Source organism: Scyliorhinus canicula, chromosome 7 (assembly GCF_902713615.1).
Source record: "Scyliorhinus canicula chromosome 7, sScyCan1.1, whole genome shotgun sequence".
NCBI lineage: Eukaryota > Metazoa > Chordata > Chondrichthyes > Carcharhiniformes > Scyliorhinidae > Scyliorhinus > Scyliorhinus canicula.
The window spans coordinates 48,339,796-48,367,656 of record NC_052152.1 but is presented as its reverse complement, the minus strand read 5'-3'; the positions used below and the strand labels follow the sequence as shown (position 1 = coordinate 48,367,656).

Sequence of the window (27,861 nt, the reverse complement as noted above, 5' to 3'; positions counted from 1 at the left end):
TGGGGGCAGTGGAGGCGACACAGGGGGGAAGTGGGGGGTCTGATGGCGGCGCCACTGAGAGGGAACCACAGATTTGTCCCGGGGAACACTGGCGGGGGATTCCAGAGCTGGCACAGGGCGGGCATCAGGCAACTGAGGGACATGTTCATAGAGGGGAGGTTTGCGAGCCTGGGAGAGCTGGAGGAGAAATTTGAGCTCCCCCCGGGGAACACGTTTAGATACCTGCAGGTGAAGGCATTTGCCAGACGACAGGTGGAAGGATTCCCCTTGCTTCCCGATGGAGGGGCGAGTGATAGGGTGCTGTCAGGGGCCTGGGTCGGAGAAGGGAAGGTCTCGGACATCTACAAAATAATGCAGGAGGTGGAGGAGGTACCGATAGAGGAGCTGAAAGACAAGTGGGAAGCGGAGCTGGGAGAGCAGATAGAAGATGGGACATGGGCGGATGCCCTAGAGAGGGTCAATTCGTCGTCGTCGTGCGCAAGGTTGGGCCTCATCCAATTTAAGGTGCTGCACAGAGCCCATATGACGGGGACTAGGATGAGTCGGTTCTTCGGGGGGGAGGACAGGTGTGTTAGGTGTTCGGGAAGCCCTGCGAACCATGTACATATGTTCTGGATGTGTCCGGCACTGGAAGAGTTCTGGGAGGGGGTGGCGGGGACGGTATCGAGAGTGGTGGGAACCAGGGTCAAACCAGGGTGGGGGCTAGCGATTTTTGGGGTTGGGGTGGAGCCAGGAGTACAGGAGACAAGGGAGGCCGGAATATTGGCCTTTGCGTCCTTGGTAGCTCGGAGAAGGATCTTGATTCAGTGGAGGGACACAAGGCCACCAAGCGTTAACACCTGGTTAAACGACATGGCAAGCTTCATCCAATTGGAAAGAATCAAATTCGCCCTGAGAGGGTCGGTACAGGGGTTCTTCCGGCGGTGGCAGCCCTTCCTTGACTTTCTGGATCAGAGATAGGAACCGGAGGCCGGAACAGCAGCAACCCGGGGAGAAAAGGGGGGGGGGGGGGGGATAGCAACGAAGGGAGCACGTCAGCGGGGGGTCGCGGGCAATGACTGCCCGAGGCCATCGGCAGAAAGGGAAAAACGGTTTGGTTGCTAGACTGATAGCGCGGGGGGGGGGGGGGGGGGGGGGGGAGGGAGGGTGGGGGGGTGCGCGCGGGGGAGGGCGTGGGGAGGTTTTTTCCAGGGGGGACTTGTGGTGTTATAATTTAAAATGTAATAGGGGTAAATGTTTGTATCGAAAAATTTCAATAAAAATTATTTTTAAAAAAAAAGCTATTGTGCCACTACCGCTATGTTACCAACAGATTGCATCACCCTACGCTAAGGAAGAAATTAAATGTAGTAATAAGGAGCACCAGTGACTTCCCTTATGCAGCAGTGGATAACAAATTGCAAAATGGTGCAAACGTGTCCAGGTGAAGACTGGAAGGAGTCAGGTTCATTGCTAGTTACTCTCATAGCCACTGCCCTCTCCCTGCTACAAGATTACAGTTGTGGCTGCAGTAGTTGCCAGATTTTAGTGAGTACCCACTGATTGAAGCAGAGCTGTTTAACGCTATGTTCCTCACTAAGGTTCAGGGAACAAAATTGCTCCCTGACATCTTAGGCTGATATGGCTTTATGTTAGATAACCCTCAACACTTCCCCGCCCCCTGCCCCCACCACCCCGCACCCCCCCCCCCCCTTTTTTCCAGCAGCCTGTCCTGCTCTGCATGACCTCTTCATTCTTCAAGTCATACTGTATTTAAAAGACATATCTGGAACAAGAGAAATCCAAAAAAGTCTGTCAGCACCATTCCATCCCATGGTAACTATCAGAGCTTGAATCAGTTATAGAAATCGCAAAACATTTGTAGAATCGAAGCAACAATAAGAGGTAATCACCCAGCAACTAACCTGTAAGTAGTTGGTGATCCCTGGATATACTTCTGGTGAAGGGATCCTTCCTGTTATTAACTATTTGTTCAATTATGTGAGGTTAAAGGATATTAGCTGGAGCAGTGAGCTGAAAATGGCCCCGTTGAGGTAAAATCAGTATGAAACACTGATTGACATAATCGGCCCATGCTGCATACTTCAGTGAACCTAGTGAGCTAAAATAAAATCCCTGCATTCCAGAAGGAGGCCATTTGGCTTGATGAGTCTACACCGACCCTCCGATAAAGCACCCTATGTAGACCCACTCCCCCACCCTATCCCCGCAACCCAGTAACTCCAGCTAACCTTTTGGACACTAAGGGGCAATTTAATATGGCCAATCCACATAACCTGCACATCTTTGGACTCATGTCCAAGGTGGATTGGCCATGATAAATTGCCCTTAGTGTCCAAAATTTCCCTTAGTGTTGGGTGGGGTTACTGGGTTATTGGGATAGGGAGGAGGTGTTGACCTTGGTAGGGTGCTCTTTCCAAGAGCCAGTGCAGACTTGATGGGCCGAATGGCCCCCTTCTGCACTGTAAATTCTATGATCTATGTCCAAAATCCTCAACTGCATGGCATTTCACTAATTCACAAGTGTGTGTACACAGTGTGGACCCCATTTTGGAGCTCTACAAGTACTTGTCATGCCCAGAAATAGGTGCTAATGAGCCCAATTTCTCACCCATGAATTTTATATAAAAACAATAACTACTGCACCAAAATCAGAATTTCAAATGTAATTCTCCAAGGCTTTTGCTCCTGTAGTTCTAGTGTTATTTTTTATTTAAAATGTCTCGCCGATCTTGTACAATTGAAGCCAACCAGGTGGTGGTCTGCTTTTTTGCTACGTCCCAACTGTAACGTGGTATGTAGTCAAAATCATTGCGGGCTTTGTGGCTGACAAAGGTGAATTTTGTGTTGAGCATTGTAATAAGGTGTCGGTTTGTCTTGGGAATATATCTGATAAATGGCTTGAGCAAAATCTGAATCATCTCCAGTGTGAAAGCAATGAAGTACATGAGCAGCAGAGGCTTGTTAAGCTTTTCTGGAATTTTAAACCCCAGAGGGCCCATCACCTCATGGTTAAAATCTGAGTAGCTCATGTGTGGGGTATCATCTGTGATGTAATAGAACTTTCCACCAACAATTTTCTTCTTGTCCTTGTCTTTCATAGCTTTGGCTGCTAAAAGATGAGCCCAAGCTACATTGCCAACGTAAACTGGGTTTACGAGAGCTTGCTTCTTGGAAGTTCTCTGCAGAACATCTCCATTGATGATTCCTTCATCCAAGTGCGTTACCATAAAGCGGCAATTTTCTCCATAGATATACATGGGACGCAAGGCACAGGTTATTATCTGCTCACCGTTAGGTAGGAGGCATTCATTTGTTGCCAGGACTAATTGTTCTGCGGCATACTTTGTTCTGCTGTACAGAAACTTTAGTTTGCCAGGGTAGACCATATCTTCATCGCCATTACAGATTGGATCACCTCTTACATTTGGTCCCACCACCTCCACACTACTGGTGTAGATGAAACATTCCACGTTCTGCTGAATACAGATTTCTAACAAAAGACGAGTTCCTGCCAAATTGAAATGAAAAAATATCATTCAAGGCCAATAAAAAAGAAACAAAAAACATTCAAGCATGCAATAAAAAAGAGAAAGAAATACACTATTTATCATGGGGAGAACAGAAGAGTGCAAGAAACTTTTATCATCATTTTAAACGTGGATAATTGATATAGAAACATAATATTGTTAGAATTTAAGGGGCTGTCAAATCTAGCGTACAATTTGTTCAGATATATGTTGTATTCACACTCTTAAATACTTTTGTAATAAAGCTGTACTGTACAAGTTGCTATCCCACAGCTGTTTTTCAGATTGGATGAAAGTACACAATAGGGTTCGCCATAGATCCTTATCAGGACCACTGCTTTTCTTTAACTATATTCATGTCTTAGACTTGGGGGAACAGGGCACCATTTCAAAATTTGTAGATAACAGAAAATTTGGAAGTATTACAAATGATGAGCAAGATAATGATATATTTCAAGGGGCCATAAACAGGCTGATGGAAGGGATGGGCAGCACACTGACAGGAGGGATAGAGGACATTGGGGAGAGGATACATTTGAGGATATTTGATGAATAAGGGGATCAAGGGTTTTGGGGAGAAGGCAGGGTTGTGGGGATGAGAAACGTCTCAGTCATGATTGAATGACAGAACAGACCTGATGGACCGAATGGCCTAATTCTGGTTGTATGTCTTATGGTCTTATGGACACATGGGGCGCGATTCTCCGCTGCCCACGACGGGTCAGAGAATAGCGGGAGGGCCTTCCCGACATTTTTCCCGACCTCCCGCTATTCTCCCCCCCCCCAACACCACGACTGCCCCACGACACGAAATTGCTGCTCACCGTTTTTTACGGCAAACAGCGATTCTCCCCAGGCCGATGGGCCGAGTTCCCAGGCCTTTACAGCCGTTTTCACGAACGCAAACACACCTGCTCTCACCGTTCATGAAAACGGCAGCAAAGTGCCGTCCCGGACAACCATGACACTGATTGGCACGGCCGTGTATTTGTTCCTCCGTCGCCCCGCAGGATCAGTCCGCGGGGCGGCTGAGGGGCATGACGGCCCGCGCATGCACGGGTTTGACGCATATGCGTGATGGCATCATCCGCGCATGCGCGGGTTGAAGCCATCCAACCCGCGCATGCGCGGCTGACGTCATCGTGCGTGTCAGCCGCCGTGACGCTTGGCACGCGGGCTTAGCGACGGTCGCTAAGCCCGCAATGCCGTGCTTCATGGGGACGCGCTGCTAGCCCCGCCCGGGGGGGGGAGAATCGGGTCACGGAAGGGGGCGCGGAGGCTGCCGTGAAACACGGCCAGTTTCACGGCAGCCTTTACGACTCGCCGCATTTGCGGAGAATCGCGCCCAAGGCATCTGAAATTGAATGCAGAGTAGTGTGAAATGGGGCATTTTGGTAGGAAGTATTGGAAGGTTACATCTGAAATAAATATGGAACTACTCTATAAGGTGCAGGAGCAGAGGTATGTACGCAAATTGTTAATTTTAATAATCTTTATGGTCACAAGTAGGCTTACATTAATACTGCCATGAAGTTACTGTGGAAAACCCCTGGTGCCTGTTCAGGTACACAGAGAGAATTCAGAATGTCCAATTTGCCTAACAAGTACGTCTTTCGGGACTTGTGGGAGGAAACCGGAGCACCCGGAGGAAACCCATGCAGACACAGGGAGAACTTGCAGACTCCGCACAGACAGTGACCCAAGCCGGGAATCGAACCTGGGACTCTGGGACTGTGAAGCCACAGTGCTAACCATTGTGCTACCGTGCCGGCCTAAATTTGGCAGGGCAGATTGAGGAAGTAGTTAATAAAGCATACAGAATCCTTGGCTTTATAAATAGAGGCAAGAACACAAAAGCAAGGAAGTTATGATGAATCTTAACACTGAACTGCTTTAAATTTAATCTGCTACATGTTCGCCCATTGCTCCCGCCAGATTCGGATCCCTAACGCACTACCTCAGAGTGTAGTGGAGACAGACTCAGTTCCACCTTGAAAAGGAAATTGGGTGATCTCCTGAAGATAAGCAAAGTACAGGGCTGCAGAGAAAGGGCAGGGAAATGGGATTAGCTGATTGCTCTTGCAGGAAGCCAGCATGGACAAATGGACTGAATGGCCTCCTTCTGTGCTGGAGCCATTTTATATTTCTATGATATATAGAGCAGTTAAATTAGCTCTAACATAAAGATTCATGGCTCAGATTCTACAATGCTTATATATTAACCTCCCAAAATGGGTGGGCTTGGTTCAGATGGGAGGTTAAAAAGACAAAAATCTGAAACAGGAAACCCAACCAAACAATTTCCAAGTTTAACAGAGGTAGGATGAGGGACAGGGCAATCTGCTCTCAACAAGTGGGTCAGCTTATTTAAATATTTTAATTTCAACAGTGATTTTATTTTTAACTATAGTCAACCTGGTTCCCCTGACTCACATAACACAGCTAGTGCAAAGAGGCAACAAGATGGGCAGCAGGGTAGCATGGTGGTTAGCATAAATGCTTCACAGCTCCAGGGTCCCAGGTTCGATTCCCGGCTGGGTCACTGTCTGTGTGGAGTCTGCACGTCCTCCCCCTGTGTGCGTGGGTTTCCTCCGGGTGCTCCGGTTTCCTCCCACAGTCCAAAGATGTGCGGGTTAGGTGGATTGGCCATGCTAAATTGCCCGTAGTGTCCTAATAAAGGTAAGATTAAGGGGGGGGGTTGTTGGGTTACGGGTATATGGTGGATACGTGGGTTTGAGTAGGGTGATCATGGCTCGGCACAACATTGAGGGCCGAAGGGCCTGTTCTGTGCTGTACTGTTCTATGTTCTAAGAGCTAAGGTAAGTGTCTTTACACATGCTGTGGGCTAGAAGGAGCAGAAGTGTTTCTCTGGGCACAACACACTTACCAGAAAGTACACCCAGTGTCCCCAACCCCGTGATCTATCTGCTCCCCACAGCCACTATCTCTGAGATAGTGCTTGCTTAGGTCAAGGTCAATTGATGCTTCACCTTCTGGAGTTGGAGATTCAGTTGCAGGTGACAACTGGGTTACGTGACTGCATCCCAGTAGAGACACAGCTCCTCGGGCATCTTCAGGAGCCTGTGGCAAGATCTACACTCAGATTTGGTGAGTCTCCCGCAGGCACACCTGCCTCTGTTCCTGGCTGTAAAATCCCTTTTCTGCTGGAGAATGGGAATTCCCAAGAGAGAACCAACAGGATGCATGTAGCTGTCTCAAACTAATTTAAATGGGAAGAAGTAAAACTTAAATGCCAGCAAACAGAAAGGCAACAAACTAATTATTCAATCCAAAGAAGATCTCAGGACAAAAAAGCAATTTAAACAGCACAACAAAAGTCCAAGTATGAAGCTGCATACAATTTCAAAAGAGTTGGGCTTTAAGAGTACTTCTGGTGGGCTGCAGCACTGAGCTGCACTCCAGGTTTTATAAGTTAACAGCGATGGTATCATCTAATGATGAAAACCATCCAATTTTTGCAATTCCTCCCAAGTATATAAAATTAGTGTCAGGCTGAGAGTAAACCCGGAGCAGACACAAATCTGGTGCAAGGCCTCGGGGCCAAATATGTGTTGCTTCTTTGCGCCCTTTATCACCTGAGCACAGGAATTAAATTTGAACTAATTTTCCTGTGCAGTCACATCCTGCACTCTTCAATGCTTTGCTCTTCTTTAACTCAAGTTGTACCTTCAATATTGATAGCTTCTAGTTCTTCGTTGCTCATGTAGCCCCAGATGTCAATCACAGAAGCAGCGTGAATAACACAGGTCACCCCTTGGCAGGCTTTCTGCAGGACCTCTTTATCTCTCACATCTCCTTTGAAAACCGTCAGCTGAATTCTGCCTCCAGCCAATGCTGAGAAACAAATGTTATTAAGGAAATATGAAGAATATTATTAGATTTATTGAATGCATATTCACGCTTTATTTTCCGGACAACAGAACCTGATTTTCTTCTAGCTGCTCCAAAAGCCAACACCAAAAGTAATGAACATCGCCAGCTTTATTCTAACCTTGTTTGTCATTGACTTCCTCGTCCATGGCCTGCATGTGCACATGACCTTTCCCCCAAATGCTTCAGCCCTGGCCATCTGTCCCCTGACCCCGCCACCAACACTCCCTGCTCCAGCCTTGCCTCCTGACCTTGCTGCTTGCCCTCTATTGTTACATAAGTCCCCAGGGTCTATTTTGCAGCAACTTCATTCCCCTAGCTCCCATTCTGAACTCAAACTGAAGCCCTGGGCTCTATTCAGTGGGAGAGGCTGGTGGTTGCAAGTAGTCCTGGGACTTAATTTACTACCTGCACCAACCAGTTCTGCCACTAGATGGGGCCTGGTCAATCTAATACTGGCATTGTCAAACTCGGGGGCGCAACCCACAGGTGGGTCGTGGGCGGGTGTCGGGAAGGTCGCGGAGCCGTCCATCACGGCGCTCCCGATCACGCAAATCCGCGCACAACAGCCGCAGCAACTTTCAAAATGACTGCGAACATGTAAAAAAGCGACCGCACTGCCCATGTGTGCCAGATCATCGGCATGCATGCGCAAGACATTGCGCATTCATGCCAATGATCGGGCACGCATGCGCAGTGCGGATGCTTTTTTTTTAAACGGTCGCAGCTTTTTGTTTTACAAGTTTGGAGGAGCTTTATTCATTTATTTTACTCATTTAAAAATTTTTTACAAGTTCGGGGGGGGTTTATTTGATAAAGTTTTACAGGAAAAAAATGCAGAATTTTGGACAGATGGAGACTCCCTACTTTCCGACACCGGAAGGCTTCACCTTCATCCAACAGGTTCCATTGGAGGAGCGTGTACGAGGGCCAAAGGGACCCAAAACCATTTCCTCCATTTTTGTCAGCAGCAAACAAGGTAAGAGGACATGGTGGGTCGTAAAGGTCGGCCGGCGTGGGTCGCGAAGGTTGGCCGGTTGGTAAAAATGGGTCCTCGGAAAAAAGTTTGAAGAACACTGATCTAAAAGTACTGTACTGTTCAAATTCCAATTCCCTTCCCACACCTAGTGGTACATTAAGGCAGACTTTTGATTGTTCTCATAGCTAGTAATTCCTGGAGCAGGTCACCAATCTGTCACCAGGGGCTTATAGCTCAAGGGGCATCATTCCACATTAAACGCTGACCAGGAGTCTTTCCCTTTTGTGTGTTGGTGTTTGCAGGATTGAGCGGGGGGAGCCACAAGAGGTTCAACAAACTAAGAAGCTTTATTAAGGAGATGTGTTCAGTACAGGCCGAAGACTACTCTGCGCAGTTACCCACGCAAACAGTCGATAACGTCATCACCAATTATATCATGTATGCATTATCTTAAAGTGCCTTGTTCAGCTTCAAAGCTGAAGTCACTATAAAACCACAACACTCCCCACTCTTACTGCCAGTCATTAGCATGTTTGGAAGGACTTACAGGTTAACGCATTCAACCTGTTTGACTGCACCCTCCTTGGTCATCAAGTCCTGGGGCGGGTCTCGACCACAGAGATTCTAGCTCAGAGGCAAGGATGCTACCACTGCGCCACAAGACTTCCTACTGTACTGTATTTAGTTTATATTCAGTGATGTACTTTATTTTACAAGTTATTTCACCTCGGAATGCTCAGTGCTGCACACGTATGGTACAGTATTTCAACTTATGCATTGGTTATTCTGGGCAACAACTGTCCAAAGGAATCTATCTGTGGCTTTAACCCTAATTCTAATGGGAGCCTATGATTCACTTCTAATCATTTCACTCAAAGTTATGATTTTCAGGACCGCAGCCACAGCTTTAGGTAAGGACTCCGTGTAGCTGAGTTGGTGGTTGCGAGTGGGAAAATGAGAGACAGTGTGTCTTTGTCATCACTATATTCTTGCTCGTTCCCCATTACCTGGCCAGACTGCTGTTATTGGCTATTTAAAAGGAGGAAGGCAGAAGACCAAAAAGTAAGAGGTCCACTTCTCTGCATCCTGTGCCACTACCACCTCCGTTTCCTTTCCTTCCGCCGGAGACATGGTCACATTTTAACAACTTTCTCACATTCGAAAACACCTGGCTTCCTTTCAGGAACCCCGTCTGATCCTCTCCTGTCACCTTCGGGAGACACCCTCCAACCTTGCCGCCAGAACCTTTGCCAATATCTTGGCATCTACATTCAATAGGGATGTGGGCCTATAGAACCCAAAATCCACTGGGTCCTTATCCTTCTTTAACAGCAGGGAAATCGAAGCCTGCCCCAACGACTCTGGCAAGGCACCCCTCCTCATCGTATCCTCAAATATTCCCACCATCAGCAGCACCAACTTAACCTGAAACTTCTTAGAATATTCCACTAGGAACCCATCTGGGCCCGCCACCTTCCCTGACTGCATTCTCCCAATTGCCTCCTTCACCGCCTACTCCCTCACCTCCAAACCTGTCCTGTCCTCTTCACCCAATTTCGGGTACTCCAATCCATCCAGGAACTCTGTCATCTCTCAATCCTCTCCCGGTGGCTCCAACCTAAAAAAATCTCTTTTTGAACTCTTCAAAAACTTTTTTGATATGCTCCAGGGCCACTACCAGCTTCCCCATCTTATCCCACACCTAAACTATCTCCCTTGCCATGGCTCCCTCCGGAGCTGGCCAGCCAACATATGCTCTGCCTTCTCCCCATGTTCTCAGACCACCTCCCCCTTACTACTGGCTTCAGAGCCTCACAAACCACCCGACTGCGAAACTTCCCCTGTGCAATTAAACCCCATATATATCCCTCCATCACCTTCCCAACCTTATCGCAAAATCACCGGTCCCCTAAAAGCTCCACATACATTCTCCACCCCAGCCTCTGAGCCATCCCCTTCTCCAGAGCCACATCCTCCCAATGTGGCACATGGTCCAAAATCATTATCACCGAATACACCGACATAAAAATGTCTATTCTTGAGTACACTTTATGTACCGGGGAGAAAAACGAATACTCCCGCTCCCGTGAGTGCAGGAACTTCCACCAGTCCCCTCCTCCCATCTCTCTCAGGAGCCCAGCCCTCTTCACAAACCTTGCATCATCCCAATTGGCGCCAATACCACCAACCTCCCCTCTAATGCCCTGTCACAATCATGTTCCTACACCCCCCCCCCCCCCCCCCCACAGTCCGCCACCACCTTCTCCATCTGGAACCTCACCCTCTTACCCACCAACATCGCTACCCCCCGAGCCCAACTATTGAACCCCGAATGGAACACCTGGCTCACCCAGTCCTTCCTAAGCCTCACCTGATCCTTCACCCTCAGATGGGTCGCCTGCAGCATCATTGGCCTTTAGACTCTTTAAATGTGCAAATATCCTCGATCTCTTCACCGGTCCCCCTAACCCCCTCACGATCCATGTTACTATTCTGATGGGGGTCTCTCACCTCACCCCCACCCCTCCTATCCATCATCATCATAACCCCAAGTCCTGCCTACTGGGCCTGACCCATCCCGTCCCTTTGTTGTGTCAAATCTCTCCCCCCACCACCCAAGAATCCCGCATCCACTTCCTCTTGAAAACATCTCTCCTAGTATTGATCCCATCCCCCCACCTTTCACACCTCCCAGGCCCATTGAAACCTGTTCAACCAGGTTCGAATGGCCGTTTCCCCTCTCCCCCATCATACTCCCGTTCACTATCCAACCTTTGCTTGCTAGGGTGGAGGGCCCTGCACAGTCCCGCCCCCTTCCAGTCCCCTCCCCCATGACCCAATCTCTGAAAATAAAAACACTCGAGCATTACGAGTGCACAAAGACTGTGTCCCAGAAAAAACGCCATTGCCCCAAAAGCTCAATATTTTCATACCCACTGTAACCCATAGCAGCGAGTACACTACCCTTCCCCATCGAGCAACCCAAAAACCAAACCCTAAACTGTTCTCCCCCCCCCCCCCTCCCCTCCACACACAAATACAAAATAAATTAACATCCTGAAACAAGTGTGGTGGTATGGATATGAGCTCTGCCATTGGTGCAGAGCATTGGCTTCCCATTGGCTCTGGCTGGTCATGTGCCTCTCGTCCGATTGGTTGGGACTAGTCATGTGACTGCTCTCCAATTGGTCGAGGGGCAAGTAGGCCCCGCCTCTGAGGTGGGGTATAAGTACCCAGCGTTCCCGGCGGTCGGCCATTCTCTGTAGTCGACCACCGGACTAACAACTATCTGATTAAAGCCACAGTTCGGATCCTAAATGTGTCTTGAGTCGAATTGATGGTACATCAACAAGAAATAAGCTTTTTCACAGCATTTCACCCCCCGCTTCTTTCAGTCCGGGCCCAAACCCCAGTCCCTTCACACATTTTAACCCCAGTCCATCAGCCGTCACGAACGCCTTTGCCGCCTCCACCATCTCAAAGTAGGGGCACCTCGAATTATGACCGCGTTGTCAGCTCGTTTGTCTTCGGTTTAGGCCTGAGCGACCAATGAGTCCTGTCCAGTTCATACCGGGAGGGTTCTTCACCCTCCCCTAACAACCCCACCAACATCTTCTACTCAGTCGGCCTCAGGCCCTCCACCCCCTCCATCAAGCTCACATTTCTCAAATTCTGCTGCCTCGACCTGTTATCCAGGTCCTCCACCTTGGCTCTAAGTCCTTTATTGGTCTCCGCCCCCCCCCCCCCCCCCCCCCCCCCCTCCACATCTCCTCACCCAGCAAGGTGAACTGGTCACTATGTTGCAACAGAACTTCCTTAACCGCCTTTAACTTCTCTCCTTGCCCCTGTACCTCAGCCGATGTCTTCAACACTGCTGCCGTCACCAGGGCCATCGCCTCCTCCACCAGCTCCTTCATCGCAGCCATCATCTCCTTACGCATCACCTCTATTGTTTGGCGAACTGCCTCTCAAACTCTCCAGCCATCACCTCGGTCAAAGTCTCTACTGTGAACAGCTCTGCCCCACCCAGCAACCCAACCTCTGCCATATTTCCTGCTGCTGGGCTGAACCGTTCACTCGACGGCAAACTTTCGCTCGCCCCCTTCTTCACAGAGTTTTTTTTCTGGGTCTTCAACATTCCCCACCTTCCTTATGTCTTCCTGCCCCAGCTATCCAAAAATTGCCCCTGGAACCCGGCATTAAACTCCAAAAACAAGACCCTCGAGCAGGAGCCACCCGGCGTGCGACTTCCACCTGCATGCCACCACCGGAGGTCTCCCACCCAATATATGACTGTACTAGCGGGGAGGAAAATTCTGAACAACCAGACATTACAAACCAGCAACATTATTAGATAATGAATAGAATGGTATATAACAGTACCAGATTTGCTGCAATATCAGACTTGGAAAGTTCTGGCAAGTGAAAAAAATGTTTTTGTACTTGTTTGAACTGATACATATTTGCCTGTATTGTTGACTGATGCATATTCTCTGTTCAGTGAAAAGCAGCGAGTTAAGACCTATTTCTTGGGTTCAGGGCTGGCTTAGGAATTGTAACTTTTCAGGAATGCGAATACAAGATTGAATAGAATACTACAGACAAGCTTCGATTGAAATACGCTTACTAACCAAACTCAATTCCGCACAGAAACATTTCTTTACAGATTTTCCCCCCTGCCTCTCCCATCCTCTCGTGAAGGCACAAACTCATGTTGGACTACGGTTCCACATTAAAGAAATATAGAAAACACTAGGGTCAGAATTCATGGCCATTGCGATTCCCTTTTCCCACCAGCAGCGCATCCCCACCCACAGGTTTCCCAGCTGGATGGGGTGGCTTTAATGGGAAATCCCATTGAAAAGCAGCGGAAGTATAGAATCCCACCGTCAGCGAACGGCACGCCATCAAGAAATACGCAGCTTGGGAACCGGAGAATCCAGTCCTAGGCCCAGAAAGGGAGTCATTCAGCCTATTACACCCAATCCTACAGCGATTCAACATGTATAGACTCAGTTCATGAGTTTCAGCAGGTTATTGTAAGTCCAATGCCCATGCTTACCAAACATCGACATAACAACCACCTGCACTTGGCATACTCAGATCAGGAACAAGAACCCTGCATGATTTTCCCCTCTAAAGCCCAGGGTTGCCTCTAAAGCATGCTGCCTAAGCTGAGATGAGCTCACTGGTGATGACTGGGGCTTCTCTCAGTTGCAGGGCATTTACTAATAACCGTCATAGGAACAACAGTTTTAGGATCCGCACAGTAGCTGATTGATTTCTTTATATCCGTAAAATCAAGCAATATGCAATGCAAATCTGGCAAAAACACAATTGTTCTTACTCAAATTTTAAAGTATTTTTTGTTTACAATAAATAAATGATTCAAGCTTTCCAAGTATACTTCTTTTTTTGGGATGGTTTGAAAGTATCTCTCAAGTCCGTCCAATGCTAAAACACTGGTTGGTTTATACTGCACAGTTCCAAAGCATCAGCAGAATTCTCAAGAAAGCATAACTTAAACAAGAACTGAAAACCTTGAGACGTTAGAAAAGTACAGCAAAGCCTGAGATTTCAATTCTGGTCTTGAATTATTTTTAGTTTGTCTCATACGAGAGAACATTTGTGTGTGTGTGTGTGTTTAAATTAAATAATCTGATATTCATGTTGTACAATTTTAAAGTGGTTTGCATATTGATGAATTTGCACATTTTTGTATAAACAAGCAATGAATAATAATTGTATTTACTGGAATAGCAGTGTTGCATACTTCATGATACATACCTTGCAATCTTTCCAAAAGGTCCTGTTGTATCACCTTGTCCAATATCCTGACTTCTGAGACACCACTATTTTCTTCAATGAGAATCTTTATTACTTCCTGTCCAAGAAATCCATTGCCTCCAGTAACTAGGTAGATCTCTCCAACCACGGGCATCGTGTTGATCTAGAATGTACTGTCAGCGATGTGAACTAACTCAAAACTGCACTGCCTCTACTGTGTGATGGTTGCTAACTATGTTTTATATGCCTGTGTTAACCTTGAAATACATCCCTTAACTGATACTTGAATGGAAGTAATTCCAACTGTGTCCAGCTATTCAAGGATTGTTACATCTATTACCGTTTATTCATTCGGGGCTATCAGCAAGGACAAATTACTTAATTATTTTGCAAAAATCCGTCAAATTCATGGCCACAAAAGATGCCGCATAAAACTTGCCCAATAAAGAAAACGAGTCCAAAGTAAATAATTTAGATCCAGTACTTTTATTCAGAAATATACCAGCAGAAATTGGTTAGGTCTAGGCATGAAAGCAATCAGGCCTTGGAAATCTCCAACTCCTCTTGGTTCCACAGCAATGATTATTTTAAACTTAACATTTAGTTTAACCTTCTGGTCCCCAGTCGCCACTGAAGAATATTCAATGATTAGATTTTAAAGCCAACAAATTACTTAGCTGTGCTTTGTTAACAGTTCTGTTAACATCAATGGTCACAGCTAAAACAAAGGGCCAATTTCTTCTTTTTAATAAATTTAGTGTACACAATTATTTTTTTTTGCAATTAGCGTGGCCAATCCACCTAATCTTCACATCTTTGGGTTGTGGGGGCGAAACCCATGCAGACATGGGGAGAATGTGCAAACTCCACACGGACAGTGACCAGGGCTGGGATTCGAACCTGGGTCTGCAGCGCCGCAGTCCCAGTGCTATCCACTGCGCCACATGCCGCCCCTCAAAGGGTCAATTACAACAGCTGGCCCACCCATTTTTCACCTGAAAAACAGGTAATTACCAATCGAAACTGGGGAGGATACCCCAGCTGCTCCACTGACACACATTGTTTCCCCAATGTAATATTCTGGTACTCCCCATGCAACACCATTTCCCAGTGTCTATTTCTCCCCATGCAACACCATTCCCCAGTGTCTATTTCTCCCCATGCAACACCATTCCCCAGTGTCTATTTCTCCCCATGCAACACCATTCCCCAGTGTCTATTTCCCCCTGTGCAACACCATTTCCCAGTGTCTATTTCCCCCTGTGCAACACCATTTCCCAGTGTCTATTTCTCCCCATGCAACACCATTCCCCAGTGTCTATTTCTCCCCATGCAACACCATTCCCCAGTGTCTATTTCTCCCTGTGCAACACCATTTCCCAGTGTCTATTTCTCCCCATGCAACACCATTCCCCAGTGTCTATTTCTCCCCATGCAACACCATTCCCCAGTGTCTATTTCCCCCTGTGCAACACCATTCCCCAGTGTCTATTTCTCCCCATGCAACACCATTCCCCAGTGTCTATTTCCCCCTGTGCAACACCATTTCCCAGTGTCTATTTCCCCCTGTGCAACACCATTACCCAGTGACTATTTCTCCCCATGCAACACCATTCCCCAGTGTCTATTTCCCCCTGTGCAACACCATTCCCCAGTGTCTATTTCTCCCGATGCAACACCATTCCCCAGTGTCTATTTCTCCCCATGCAACACCATTCCCCAGTGTCTATTTCTCCCTATGCAACACCATTCCCCAGTGTCTATTTCACACTGTGCAACACCATTCCCCAGTGTCTATTTCTCCCTGTGCAACACCATTTCCCAGTGTCTATTTCCCCCTGTGCAACACCATTCCCCAGTGTCTATTTCTCCCCATGCAACACCATTCCCCAGTGTCTATTTCTCCCTATGCAACACCATTTCCCAGTGTCTATTTCTCCCTGTGCAACACCATTCCCCAGTGTCTATTTCTCCCCATGCAACACCATTCCCCAGTGTCTATTTCTCCCTGTGCAACACAATTTCCCAGTGTCTATTTCTCCCCATGCAACACCATTCCCCAGTGTCTATTTCCCCCTGTGCAACACCATTCCCCAGTGTCTATTTCTCCCCATGCAACACCATTTCCCAGTGTCTATTTCTCCCTATGCAACACCATTCCCCAGTGTCTATTTCTCCCCATGCAACACCTTTCCCCAGTGTCTATTTCTCCCCATGCAACACCGTTCCCCAGTGTCTATTTCTCCCTATGCAACACCATTTCCCAGTGTCTATTTCTCCCTATGCAATACCATTCCCCAATCCACCTCTTTTCCTCATTCCTCAGTGTCCTTTCCCCCCAACCTTGCATGATGATCTCTCCTCCCAAGTTCAATTTCCTCAGTCCCCAGCTTACCTCCGGAGCTCCTATTCCTCAGTCCCCCCCCAAACCTCCAATCCCACTGTTATTTCTCCCCAACCCCTTATTCCCCAGCCTGGAGTCTTGATTCCAGGGAAAAGCCCACCAGTGGCTTTGCCATTGCCTGATTGGCTTGAGGTTCAGTAGCCCTACCCAAAAAGAGAGCAATGCAAGTCTCTCGCTGGCTCTCCAGCCAGCATGTGACATCCTTGACACCTCAACAGGAGTTCACCTCGTTTACCTTTCGCCAAGCCCCATTCCCCAGTTTCCCTTTCTCCTCATCTGAGACTTTGTTCTCCACACTGCCTTCCACTCTCGAGCCACTGATTGCTGACTCCTTCATTTGTAAGTTCCATTGATTTCATGTCTCCCCCACTCCAGTTCCAAACTTTTCAACTTTTGCCATTGACCAAAAACGTAACTGGACCAGCCATATAAATACTATTGGCTTCAAGAGGATTGGAATTCTAAGGTGAGTACCTCACCTTCTGCCTCCCCAAAGTCTTACCACCAACTACAATGGATGAGTGCAGCTCCAATTAATACTCAATAAGCTTGACATCATCCAGGATAAAGCAGCTCACTTGATCAGCACCACATCTAACACCTTACACCTCCACCATCAATGCAGCGTTCCTGCAGTATGTATCATCTACAAGATGCACTGCAACAATTCACCAAGCCTCCTTCAACAGCACCTTCCAAAATCGCAACCTCTGCCAGCTAGAGGTCCCAGACCCTGAGGGTCCGGCCACCCATCAGGCCAGGGAGGGACCCAGAGGGGGCGACCGGCAACAGCCAAGGTATACAGGCGTCGCTGGTCTTTTGAACTGATGGTGGACAGCTTATGCTGCAGGAGACTCCGCCTCAACAAGGAGACAGTGTGGACCTGTGCCATGTCCTTGCCATGCCACGCATTGCCGGCGCAACCACCTGCGCCTTTAGACTCTGGGATTCCTCTAATTGGCTGTGTACCCGCTGGTGTGTCACTGACATCCTCCTCTGGATCTCACGGTCACACTCGACCGCAACAGCTCGGGATAGCCTGATCCAGAGGCTCTGCATCTGGGTCCTGGGGTCCAGCAGCCCTCTGACTGCAGTCTTGTCTGGGCGTTCCTGCCTCCAGCTCATGTGCATCAGCAGCTGTGTGGCCCAGTCCACTAACATTTCCTACTGAGGAAACAGTGCGCTGGTGGAGGGTGGGGATGACAGCTGTGGTGCATCGACTGTGGCATCCTTGGAGCGCTCCCATGGTCTCATGGGAGGCAGGGGAGAGGAGCACCCTGGATGGGCCGGCGGCGTTGGCTGGAGGATCTGCAGGAGAATGAACACCTCGAAGGTCATGAGATTTCTAATGTCCGGCACCCCTCAACTGGTGGGATCCCATCCCGGCGATTGTGAGAGAACTTCTCCTGTCGAAACATTAGGGAGTATCATTGGCCACACACTTGGATCACAGTGAGGAGGGTATGAAGGGAGAGTTAGGGTGATGGGAGGGTTGGCATGATGGGAGTGAGGGGTGAAGGGTGGGTTGGGGGCCAGATGGAGGGTTGAGGGGGGGGGGGGTTTGGTCGCTTTGGGGCGGGGGGGTGAGAAGATTTTGGGGGTGCGGGGAGTTGGTGTCAACTCACCCGAGCTGCCCAGTATAGATAGTTGACCTTCTTACGGCACGGAGGCAAGTTCTCCTGGTCACAGTGCCCGAGCTTATGGCCGCTGCCACTTCATTTCCGGCAGCACTGGCTGCCCTGTGGCTCACCCTCTGGGACCCTCAGGGGAACAGGACATCTCCCCACCGCACCTAGCAGCCTCCCAGTTTTGTGTCTCCAAACCTTGAGGCCAGTCATCTGGGCATCATGGCTCGAGCTGACAGGGGTTGGTTGTGCAAGTGTTGGTTAAGTGCTGCTCAACCTTGTAGGATTCAACCTTCCCATTAAAAGGTGGAGGCAGGGGGAGTTGGGTAATGTGGAAGCGGGTCGGTGGGGTATTTTGTAGAGCTGGTTATGTACAGTCTCTTGGTTGGATTTGGGTTGTGTTTATGTCTATTGTGTTAGTATATGAATGCCGCAATAAAATATTTTTTTAAAAACGTGAAGCTGACGGAAGGGCTGCTGCGAGGGCCTGAGGAAGTGAGTAGCCATCTTGCTCACTGGCAAAGAGGCCGGGCCACTGGGGTTGTTGTCCTGGTGCGCAAAGGGGGAATGGGGGAGCCTCGGTCAGGGCGGACCACCATCAGGGTGGGTGGGGTGGGGGGGGGGAGTGGCCGCCCATAGCCTCAGCTGGGGTGTTGGTGGGGTGTCTCAGCACTCACGGGTCCACCATGCCAATCCCTGTGCTGTGTGGTCCCATTCCAGGGACAACCCAGCTTGCCTGCCCCACCGACCATTCATAACACCCACTGACTGTGGAGGCCTCTGGTTGTCTGGCTATTGCTAATTGGGAATTGGCAATCATAGTTAAAGTGAGCACATTACATTTCCCAAGTGGATACCTGTGAGTAGGTGTGCCATGTAGCATATGGGGGTTATTGGCTAGCATCCCAATCAGACCGTGATGCCTGAACACTGCGGGAGGCAACACCATGGACTCAGCATCCAACATCCAAATCCAAATACCCAGGATATTTGCACGGCTGGAGGGTGGGTGTGTGCATTGGGGTGGGGGCAGCACCCGGTCCAGGTAATGTTACGTGCAGGTGTCTGGGGTGCAGGATGTGGGGTCCAGTGACCAGGGGCCGCCGCTGCTGCCAGGGGCAAGTCAGATGGCAGGGGATGGAAGAGAGTGATGAGGGACATGAAGGGTCCCGGGGTGGAAGACACCGCTGGTTGTCAGTGTCAACCCTCTCCAAATTCCTTACAGATATTACATGGCAATGGAACTGTGTTGGCACTGTCAGCGGGTCACTGTTGAGGGGCAGAGGGGTGATGATAACCTGCAGAGAGCTGAGCGTTGGTGCTCCTCAATCTATAACATAGTCTGACCCCTGCCTGTCTGCTGAGTTCTTGCTCACGGTGTGTCGGGTGGGTGGCTGGGTGGCTGGGGGGGTGGGGGGGGGGGGGGGGGGAGAAAGGAGAGAAGAGACCAGGACCTCTGTCATGTCTGGGGAGATGGGACATGAGGTTGGTGCCTGGCTCGCATTGCGGAAGAAAGTGCTTCCAGGTTGACACCATAGGACCTTGTGGTTCACCTCGGATCTAGACCCAGCTGCCCTGCAGTATCTGGCTCTGCCAGTCCTGGCAGCTCCCCAATGTCTGCAGTATGGTGGCGACGCGCTCCACGATGCTCCTCAGTGACTGGGACATGCCCTGCAGCACCTCATCAAGGTCCACTGTGACTACGACATGCTGTTGAGGCGCTCAGCCATGGCCATCACTAACTGAGTCACGCCTTGGACACCTCCACTCATCCTACCAACACTGTGCATCAGCCTCTCCAATGCAGTCACTACCCGAGCAATGCTGGCCTCGGTGCCACTCATTGCCACTGCCATTTCCTGCGGCAGTAGCCTCTGGGACTCCTCCAATCAGCTGCGGACCTGACATCCCCCTCTGAATCTCAAGGTCTCACCCTATTGTCTGCATCAGCTCGGGGTAAACCTGTTCCAGAGGCTCAGGATCTGACTGGGACCGAGCTGGGTCCTGGAATCCAGCAGTCCTCTGACTGCTGTTTCATCTGGGTGTTTCTGCCTCCACCTGTTGATGTGTATCATCAACTTTGGTGCTCACCAGAATGTGGCCCAGAAGCCTCACCGCTACCATTGCCCACCAAGGTGTGTGTCTCTGTGCTGGTGGAGGGTGGGGTTGACAGCTGTGCCACGAAAACGGTGGCATCCTTGGGGCTCTCCTCTGAGGTCTCCTCTTGGGAGGCAGGGAGGGTGACCACACCGGATGGGCCGGCACCATTGGCTGAAGGTCCTGCGGGACAATGGACACGTGGTCAGTGGGGGCACGAATAACTCACGTTTGACAATTCATCTGTGTGTGGGCCAGTGGATCCTCAACTCTGCACCTCAACCTCTACAGTGGTCACTGATCTGTCCTCGATCATCCCCGCAAACTCCAGGGCCCTATTCTCAGTGGGTGAGGGCTCTGGGGCAGGATTCTCCTGTACCCGGTGGGGTGGGGGGTCCCTGCAGGACAGAGTGGCGTGAACCACTCCGGCGTCGGGCTGCCGCAAAGCTGCGGAATCCTCCCCACCTTCAGGGGCTAGGCCCGCCCCGGAGTGGTTGGCGCCCTGCCGGCCGGCGGGATAGGGGCCTGGCGCCACGCCAACTGGCGCCAAAGGGCATCCGCCGGCCAGCGCGAGTCAGCGCATGCTCAGGAGCGTCAGTGTGTGTTGGTGTCATCCCCGCAATTGCGCACAGGGATTCACTTCGCATCGGCCATCGCGGAGGACCACAACGGCCGATGCGAAAGGAATAGAGTGTCCCCACGGCACAGGCCCGCCCATGGATCGGTGGGCCCCGGCCGCGTGCCAGGCCACCGTGGAGGCACCTCCCGGGGCAAGATCCCCCCGTAACTCCCCAGGAACCCCGGAGCCCACCAGGTCCCGCCGGTATGGGACCTACTCTGATTTACGCAGGCGGGACCAGCTACAGGCGGACGGGACTTCGGCCCATCGCGGGCCGGAGAATTCAGGCGGCCCCGGTGCTGATTGAGTCGCGCCGGTCACCGCCATTCTCCAAAGCAGGCGGCGCGACTCACGCAGGGCCGTTTTTTGGGAGGGCGGGAGAATTGGGAGGACGCGGGGTGCGGGATTTATGCCGACCCCCGGTGATTCTCCCACCCAGCGGTGGGTCCGAGAATCCCGCCCCTGGTGTCCGGCACCCCACCACCCACTGGGCCCTCTCCCATCATTTATGGGCCAACGTCTCCTATGGGGACACAGAGGGGGCTTTGTTAGTTACACTCATGTTTCGTCGCGGGTGTGGGGGAGTTCAGGCATTGGGGGGATATGGCCATATGGGGGCAAGGATGGGGAGTATGGAGGGTTGGAGTGTCTGTGGGGGGACTGGGGTGGCGTGGGTGGCACTGCTGTATATGGCTGGGCAGGGGCGGTGCCAGGCACATGCTATTGTTGGTGGGGGAGGAGGTGGTTAGGGTTAGGGGGGATGCATCCCATCCAGCCCCAACAGCTTTGAGTAGTCTGCCCAGGTCAGCATCCCTGAATCATGGGGCTTGTCTCTTCGGTGGCACGGCTGCAAGCTGTGTGGTGTTGGCTGTGCAGGAGCTGTTTAAGTACTGCTCTCGCTTGTTAGAAGAAGGCTGGCGAGAGCGGTACCGGCGAATCAGCCAGTGGGACCATGATTTGTAGCATTAAACCCGTGGGGCCTCATTAAGTGGACCAATTAACTTTTAATAATGGTGACGGCCTTGCCCGGCCAAGCATTGGGAAGCCCACAGCAGTTGCCACTCACTACCCTGTATCTCTCCTGCACCTCTGGCCTCTGACATCTTTTCAGTAACCAACCACTGTCAAGCTGTGAATGGCTTTGGCACTTGAGAGTGACGTAGAGTGCAGGCATCATGGGAGCAGTCAGGGTACCTGCACAGACCTGTAGAATCTGGGTTTTGTGGTCACAAACTATCTGAATATTAACAATGTGAAACACCTTCCTGTTAACCAAGGTGCCCGGCTGGATGGCTGGCCAGCTGGCATCTTGATGGCCACATGGGTGTGATCAATGGTACCCTGGATGTGAAGGAACCCTGAAATTGCAGTCAAACCTCTGACCACTCAGCCTGGTTTGCTTGGTCCAGAAAGATCACTCCAGAGTCCTGGAAGAGATATAAACGTTTAGTGTCACAATGACCTTGAGAGCCACTAGCTTGGGTGTCTACCGACACAATTGGAGGCTACCTCCAGCTCAATCATCCAGTAGATGACTGTGACAGCTTCCTGTGAAAGCAGTAGCCTCCTGTAGCACTGGACCTCAGTCACGCCGAGGCAGTTGGTTCACTGCCTGTATACCCTGGTAGCTGGGTAGTGGCATTTTCTGCCCTTTTGCCCTCTCTGCTGGTCCTGAGCACCCTGTACCTGCGCCTCTGCTCTGAAGTGATGCCTGCAACCACCTGGTCTTCTGTCACCTGTCCTCCTCAGGGAAGGTGCTTTTTGATGACTACACCGTACCCATCTGCAGAAATACAATGGGGCTGTCCCGTGTACGGAGGGCAGCCGAGGGACCCAAATCTCCGATGTCAGAGGAGGATAACAATGTCCTGAAAGCTCCGGGCTGTGCTGAATCCTCCACAGAGAGCAGAGATCATGCTGAAAATGCTCCAAACCAAACCCTCACCTCAGTCCCAAAAATGCCGAACTCCTCAGATTGCCTTTGCTCCAACCACTTTTATTGCGCCCTTGGATGAGAAATCTGCAAAAGCAGATTGGCTGCCTGCCCGTGTTGTCCGTGCGATGGCCTAAAAATCAGACCGGCAACGTAAGATTGTGGTCAATGGAGAGATAATCCTTTCAAGTGGCTCAATAAGTGCCAGTGGGCACACTACGAATCCGCACCTGAGTCTGCCAGCTGAAATATCGGACGAGAGTGCGATAACATCGGGATGCACACCTGACAACATCACATGCTATTTTACGTGCTTTCAGGTTGGGTGCACGTCTGCCCAGGCTGCATAAAATTCTGCCCATAATAAAGTTATTCCAGAGTCTAGTACTATCAGATTAGTTTGTAACGCAATAAAAGCTGATCATTTTTCTCTCCCATTTTTCTGTGCAAAAGCACGTCTCTATCTAATCATCTATAACACTATGAACTGAATCAACTGAAGAATTTTTTTTTTCCAGGTATCCTTGTGCTGTTAAACTTATCAGTTAGGTTTCAAAGCTTGAACTCCGGCAAGGCCAAGTGGTCAGAATGTTTTACAACTGTGTTCGCTATTCCCACACACATGCACAAGACAAAACAGCTAAGTCTGGCGGATAAACACAGATAACAAATAGCCTTGGGGACGAAGGGAGGGTCAAAAGATACAATGTTTTATTGGTACTAATGTATCCAGTAAATTTAAATTATTTGTGCACATTGTAAAAGACAAATAGGATGTAGGTTAATAATAATCTTTATTAGTGTCACAAGTAGGCTTCCATTAACACTTCAATGAAGTTACTGTGAAAATCCCCTGGTCGCCACACTACGCTCAGGTACACTGAGGAGAATTCAGAACATCCAATTCACCTAACAGCACGTCTTTCGGGACTTGTGGGAGGAACCGGAGGAAACCCACGCAGACACGGGGAAAATGTGCAGACTCCGCAGAGTGACCCAAGCCGGGAATTGAACCCAGGTCCCTGGCGCTGTGAAGCAACAGTGCTAATCACTGTGCCACCGTGCCGCCCATTACTACCGTGCTGCCCATTGAGTAAATACATAGAGTAAAGCCAGCGCAAATCCCCTATTGGTATTTTAAGGTGACCTTTCCCCTCCAATCAGATTCTATGGAATTAATTTGTTTACTTCTCTTGGCGTATTCACCTTGCAGGAACAGTACAGATATTTTTTATCATAGAATTTACAGTGCAGAAGGAGGCCATTCGGCCCATCGAGTCTGCACCGGCTCTTGGAAAGAGCACCCTACCCAAGGTGAACACGTCCACCCTATCCCCATAACCCAGTTACCCCACCCAACACTAAGGGCAATTTTGGACACTAAGGGCAATTTATCATGGCCAGTCCACCTAACCTGCACATCTTTGGACTGTGGGAGGAAACCGGAGCACCCGGAGGAAACCCACGCGCACACGGGGAGGATGTGCAGACTCCACACAGACAGTGACCCAAGCCGGAATCAAAACTGGGACCCTGGAGCTGTGAAGCAATTGTGCTATCCACAATGCTACTGTGCTGCCCAAAAAAGGGTATTTTGTGAAGCAGATGTTTCTTTAAAATGGCATATCATCCTGCTCCCGAAACACGTGCGGGCGCACAAGTCGGACCCGTTGGTCGAGAGAGTCCAGCTACTCCACGCGAACCCGCAGTACGCATATGTGGAGTAACCCGACGGCCGACAGGACACGGTCTCCCTACGGGAACTGGCACCCACCGGATCCCGGCCACCCCCCCCCCCAGCGCCAGCCCCCCCAAACTGCCCCCGGCAGGCGCTCTGGGCCCCACTGACACCTTTACACGCACTGCCTAGTGGACAGGACGACCCTCCCCCGGCCTGGCCCCCGCTAGCTCCGACTAGGGGTACGGACGCAGCCGCAAGAACAGGATCATCGCTCCCGGAGTCACGGACGACCACCACTCCAACGTCGCCAGCACAGCTCCGCAGGTCGCACAGGACGTCCAAGGCACCCGATCAGCTGATCGAATCCATGTGAACTGTTGATGGACTCTTGTTTTTGCTTGTTCGCTATTTTATTTCCATTCCCCAAACTGTACATAGTTACTGTGTTTTGACTCAACCCTGTAAATAGTTGCCGGCCAGTGGGCAGCCATCAGTGAAACGGTACGATCCAACATCTCTAGTCATACTACCAGCCTCTCATATACTCACGGGACACCCACACCCCCCTCCATGTCCGCATCCCCCGTACACCCCCCCCCCCTTTCTGTTCCTTTCTCAACAAGGGGTGAATGTGGTAGTATGACTAGGGGTATTACGCTACCTGGGAGCGTGAGCTGCCATTGGTGCAGAGGCTCGCTGCCCATTGGCCCAGGTATCGTGTGCCTCTTAGCCCGATTGGCTAAGAGGAAGGTAGCTCTGCCTACGAGGCGGGTATAATTACATCACGATTAAAGTGCCCAAGGGACTCTGAGTACATCTGGCTCCCGTGCACAGTCTTCCAAGGCGTCGTGGAGAACATCCTGTGTGATTAGTCGCACGTTGCGGTTTAACTAGATGTTAGTCACAGGAATCACAGACCAAGAACATTTGTAGAACCTCGAGGCAGTGTTGAAGTGGTTTTCCGAATATGGGATCCACCTGCACCACACGAAGAGGGTGTTACACGAGAAAGAAGTGGTATATTTGGGTATCGGGTGGACCGAGACGGCCTGCAGCAGGTTGCGAGAAGGTACGGGCGATCAAAATGGCCCCCGCTCCACAAGACGCTGCAGAACTTTGCTCTTTTCTTGGACTAGTTAATTATTATGGGTGCCCATCCCAGCCCCCCCTCCACTTGCACTTGAAGAAGCCTTGGGCTTGGGGAGAGGCCTAGGATGCAGTGTTAAAAAGGTGACACAGCAGTTGTTCTCTTCGAGGGTGTTGACACATTTTGACACTTCAAAGCCGCTGTACGCCGAGTGCGATGCTTCGCGTATGGCATAGGGGCAGTTCTGTACCATCGAATGGAAAACGGCCGTGACCATCCGATCGATTTGCTTTCCGGGGTGCCTGGGGCCAAGAGAAAATCTGCCCAGATCAAAAAAGAAGGCCTATTTGGTGTAAAGCAGTTCCATCGATACGTCTATGACCGTCACTTTTTTTATGTCACTGATCATAAGCCACCGTTGGGCCTCTTCTGTGAAGACAAAGCGATCCCGCCATTAGTGTCTGCGAGGATCCAATGCTGAGTTTTGTTTCTGGCCACTTACGAATACTCTTTGAGCAATGGTAGCCAGCCAGGTCGGGAGCGGGGTCCCTGAGGAAGACGTCCTGGGAAAAACAAGAAGGCGTTCGTGAGGCGTTTGGTTAGTGGAGGTACAGAGGAGTGACCGGATAGAATGGAGGGCATCTCGGAGGACCTCTTGCCAGCGGGAAACTGGGAGATTTCTGGACCGTAGGGCCAGCAGGATGGTCTTCCAGACCATACCGTTCTCCCTCTCGACTTGTCCGTTACCCCTGGGGTTGTAACTGGTCGTCCTGCTTGAGGCAATGCCCTTGCTGAGCAGGAATTGACGCAGTTCGTCACTCATAAAGGAGGATCCCCTATCGCTATGAATGTAAGCGGGGAATCCGAACAGGGAGAAAATGGTGTGTAGGGCTTTAATGATGGTGGTGGTGGTCATGTCAGGGCAGGGGATGGCGAACGGGAGGTGGGAGTACTCGTCAATCAGGTTGAGGAAGTACGTGTTGCGGTTGGTAGAGGGGAGGGGACCTTTGAAGTCCATGCTGAGACGTTCAAAGGGGCGGGAAACCTTTATCAGATGCACTTGTTTGGGGCGGTAGAAGTGTGGTTTGCACTCCGCGCAGATGTCGCATTCCCTGGTCACTGTCCTGACCTCCTCGATGGAGTAGGGCAGGTTGCGAGTCTTTATAAAGTGGAAGAAGCAGGTGACCCCAGGGTGGCAAAGGTCCGCGTGGAGGGTTCGGAGGCGGTCCACCTTTGCGTTGGCACAGGTGCCGCGAAACAGGGCATCGGGAGGCTCGTTTAGCTTCCCAGGACGATACAAGATGTCGTAGTTGTAGGTGGACAGTTCGATCCTCCACCGCAAGATCTTGTCGTTCTTTTTCTTGCCCGTCTGTGCGTTGTCGAACATGAAGGCCACTGACCGTTGGTCTGTGAGGAGGGTGAACCTCCTACCGGCCAGATAGTGCCTCCAATGTCGCACAGCTTCTACTATGGCCTGTGCTTCCTTCTCGACCGAAGAGTGGCGGATTTCGGAAGCGTGGAGGGTACGGGAGAAGAAGGCCATGGGTCTGCCCGTTTGGTTGAGGGTGGCCGCCAGAGCTACATCGGACACGTCGCTCTCGACCTGGAAGGGGAGGGACTTGTCGATAGCGCGCATCGTGGCCTTTGCGATATCCACTTTGATGCGGATAAAGGCCTGGCGGGCCTCCATCGACAGGGGGAACGTGGCTGATTGGATGAGAGGCGGGCTTTGTCTGCGTAATTGGGAACCCACTGGGCATAATATGAAAAGAAGCCCAAACAGCGCTTGAGGGCTTTGGGCGAGTGGGGAAGGGGGAGCTCCATCAGGGGGCGCATGCATTCCGGGTCGGGGCCTATCATTCCATTACGCACTACGTAGCCGAGGATGGCTAGATGGTCAGTGCTAAACACGCATTTGTCCTTGTTGTAGGTCAGGTTCAGGAGTTTTGCGGTTCGGAGGAATTTTCGGAGGTTGGTGTCGTGGTCCTGCTGGTCGTGGCCGCAGATGGTGACGTTATCGAGATACGGGAAGGTGGCCCGTAAACCGTATTGGTCGACCATTCGGTCCATCTCTCGTTGGAAGACCGAGACCCCGTTTGTGACACCGAAGGGAACCCTTAAAAAGTGGTGGAGCCGCCCATCCGCTTCGAACGCAGTGTACTTTCGGTCACTCTCGCGGATGGGGAGCTGATGGTAGGCGGACTTGAGGTCCACCATGGAGTGACCTT

General features: G+C 50.5%; 1 protein-coding gene across 2 annotated transcripts; it reads right to left on the bottom strand.

Moving 5' to 3' along the window:
* Positions 1-2,411: 2,411 nt before the first annotated feature.
* Positions 2,412-14,386, bottom strand: hsd3b1 (hydroxy-delta-5-steroid dehydrogenase, 3 beta- and steroid delta-isomerase 1). Of its 2 annotated transcripts, XM_038801230.1 has the most exons (3): positions 14,188-14,386; positions 7,218-7,385; positions 2,412-3,511 (listed from the first exon to the last, which is right to left on the bottom strand). In XM_038801230.1, the coding sequence occupies exons 1-3, from the start codon at positions 14,339-14,341 to the stop codon at positions 2,703-2,705; spliced, it is 1,131 nt and encodes a 376-aa protein (XP_038657158.1). In that variant the 5' UTR covers positions 14,342-14,386; the 3' UTR covers positions 2,412-2,702. The 2 variants fall into 2 exon arrangements, with proteins under 2 accessions (XP_038657158.1, XP_038657159.1); XM_038801231.1 differs by lacking the exon at positions 7,218-7,385.
* Between the last annotated feature and the right edge of the window lie 13,475 nt (positions 14,387-27,861).

Bases quoted from the DNA above. Each gene is read 5' to 3' on its own strand.
- hsd3b1 (XM_038801230.1), bottom strand. From the start codon at position 14,341: ATGCCCGTGGTTGGAGAGATCTACCTAGTTACTGGAGGCAATGGATTT. The intron at 7,386-14,187 runs GTATGTATCATG...TTTGTTTCTCAG, and splicing joins CCTTTTGGAAAGATTGCAAG to CATTGGCTGGAGGCAGAATT. The intron at 3,512-7,217 runs GTACAACTTGAG...TCAATTTGGCAG, and splicing joins AGAAGCTATCAATATTGAAG to GAACTCGTCTTTTGTTAGAA.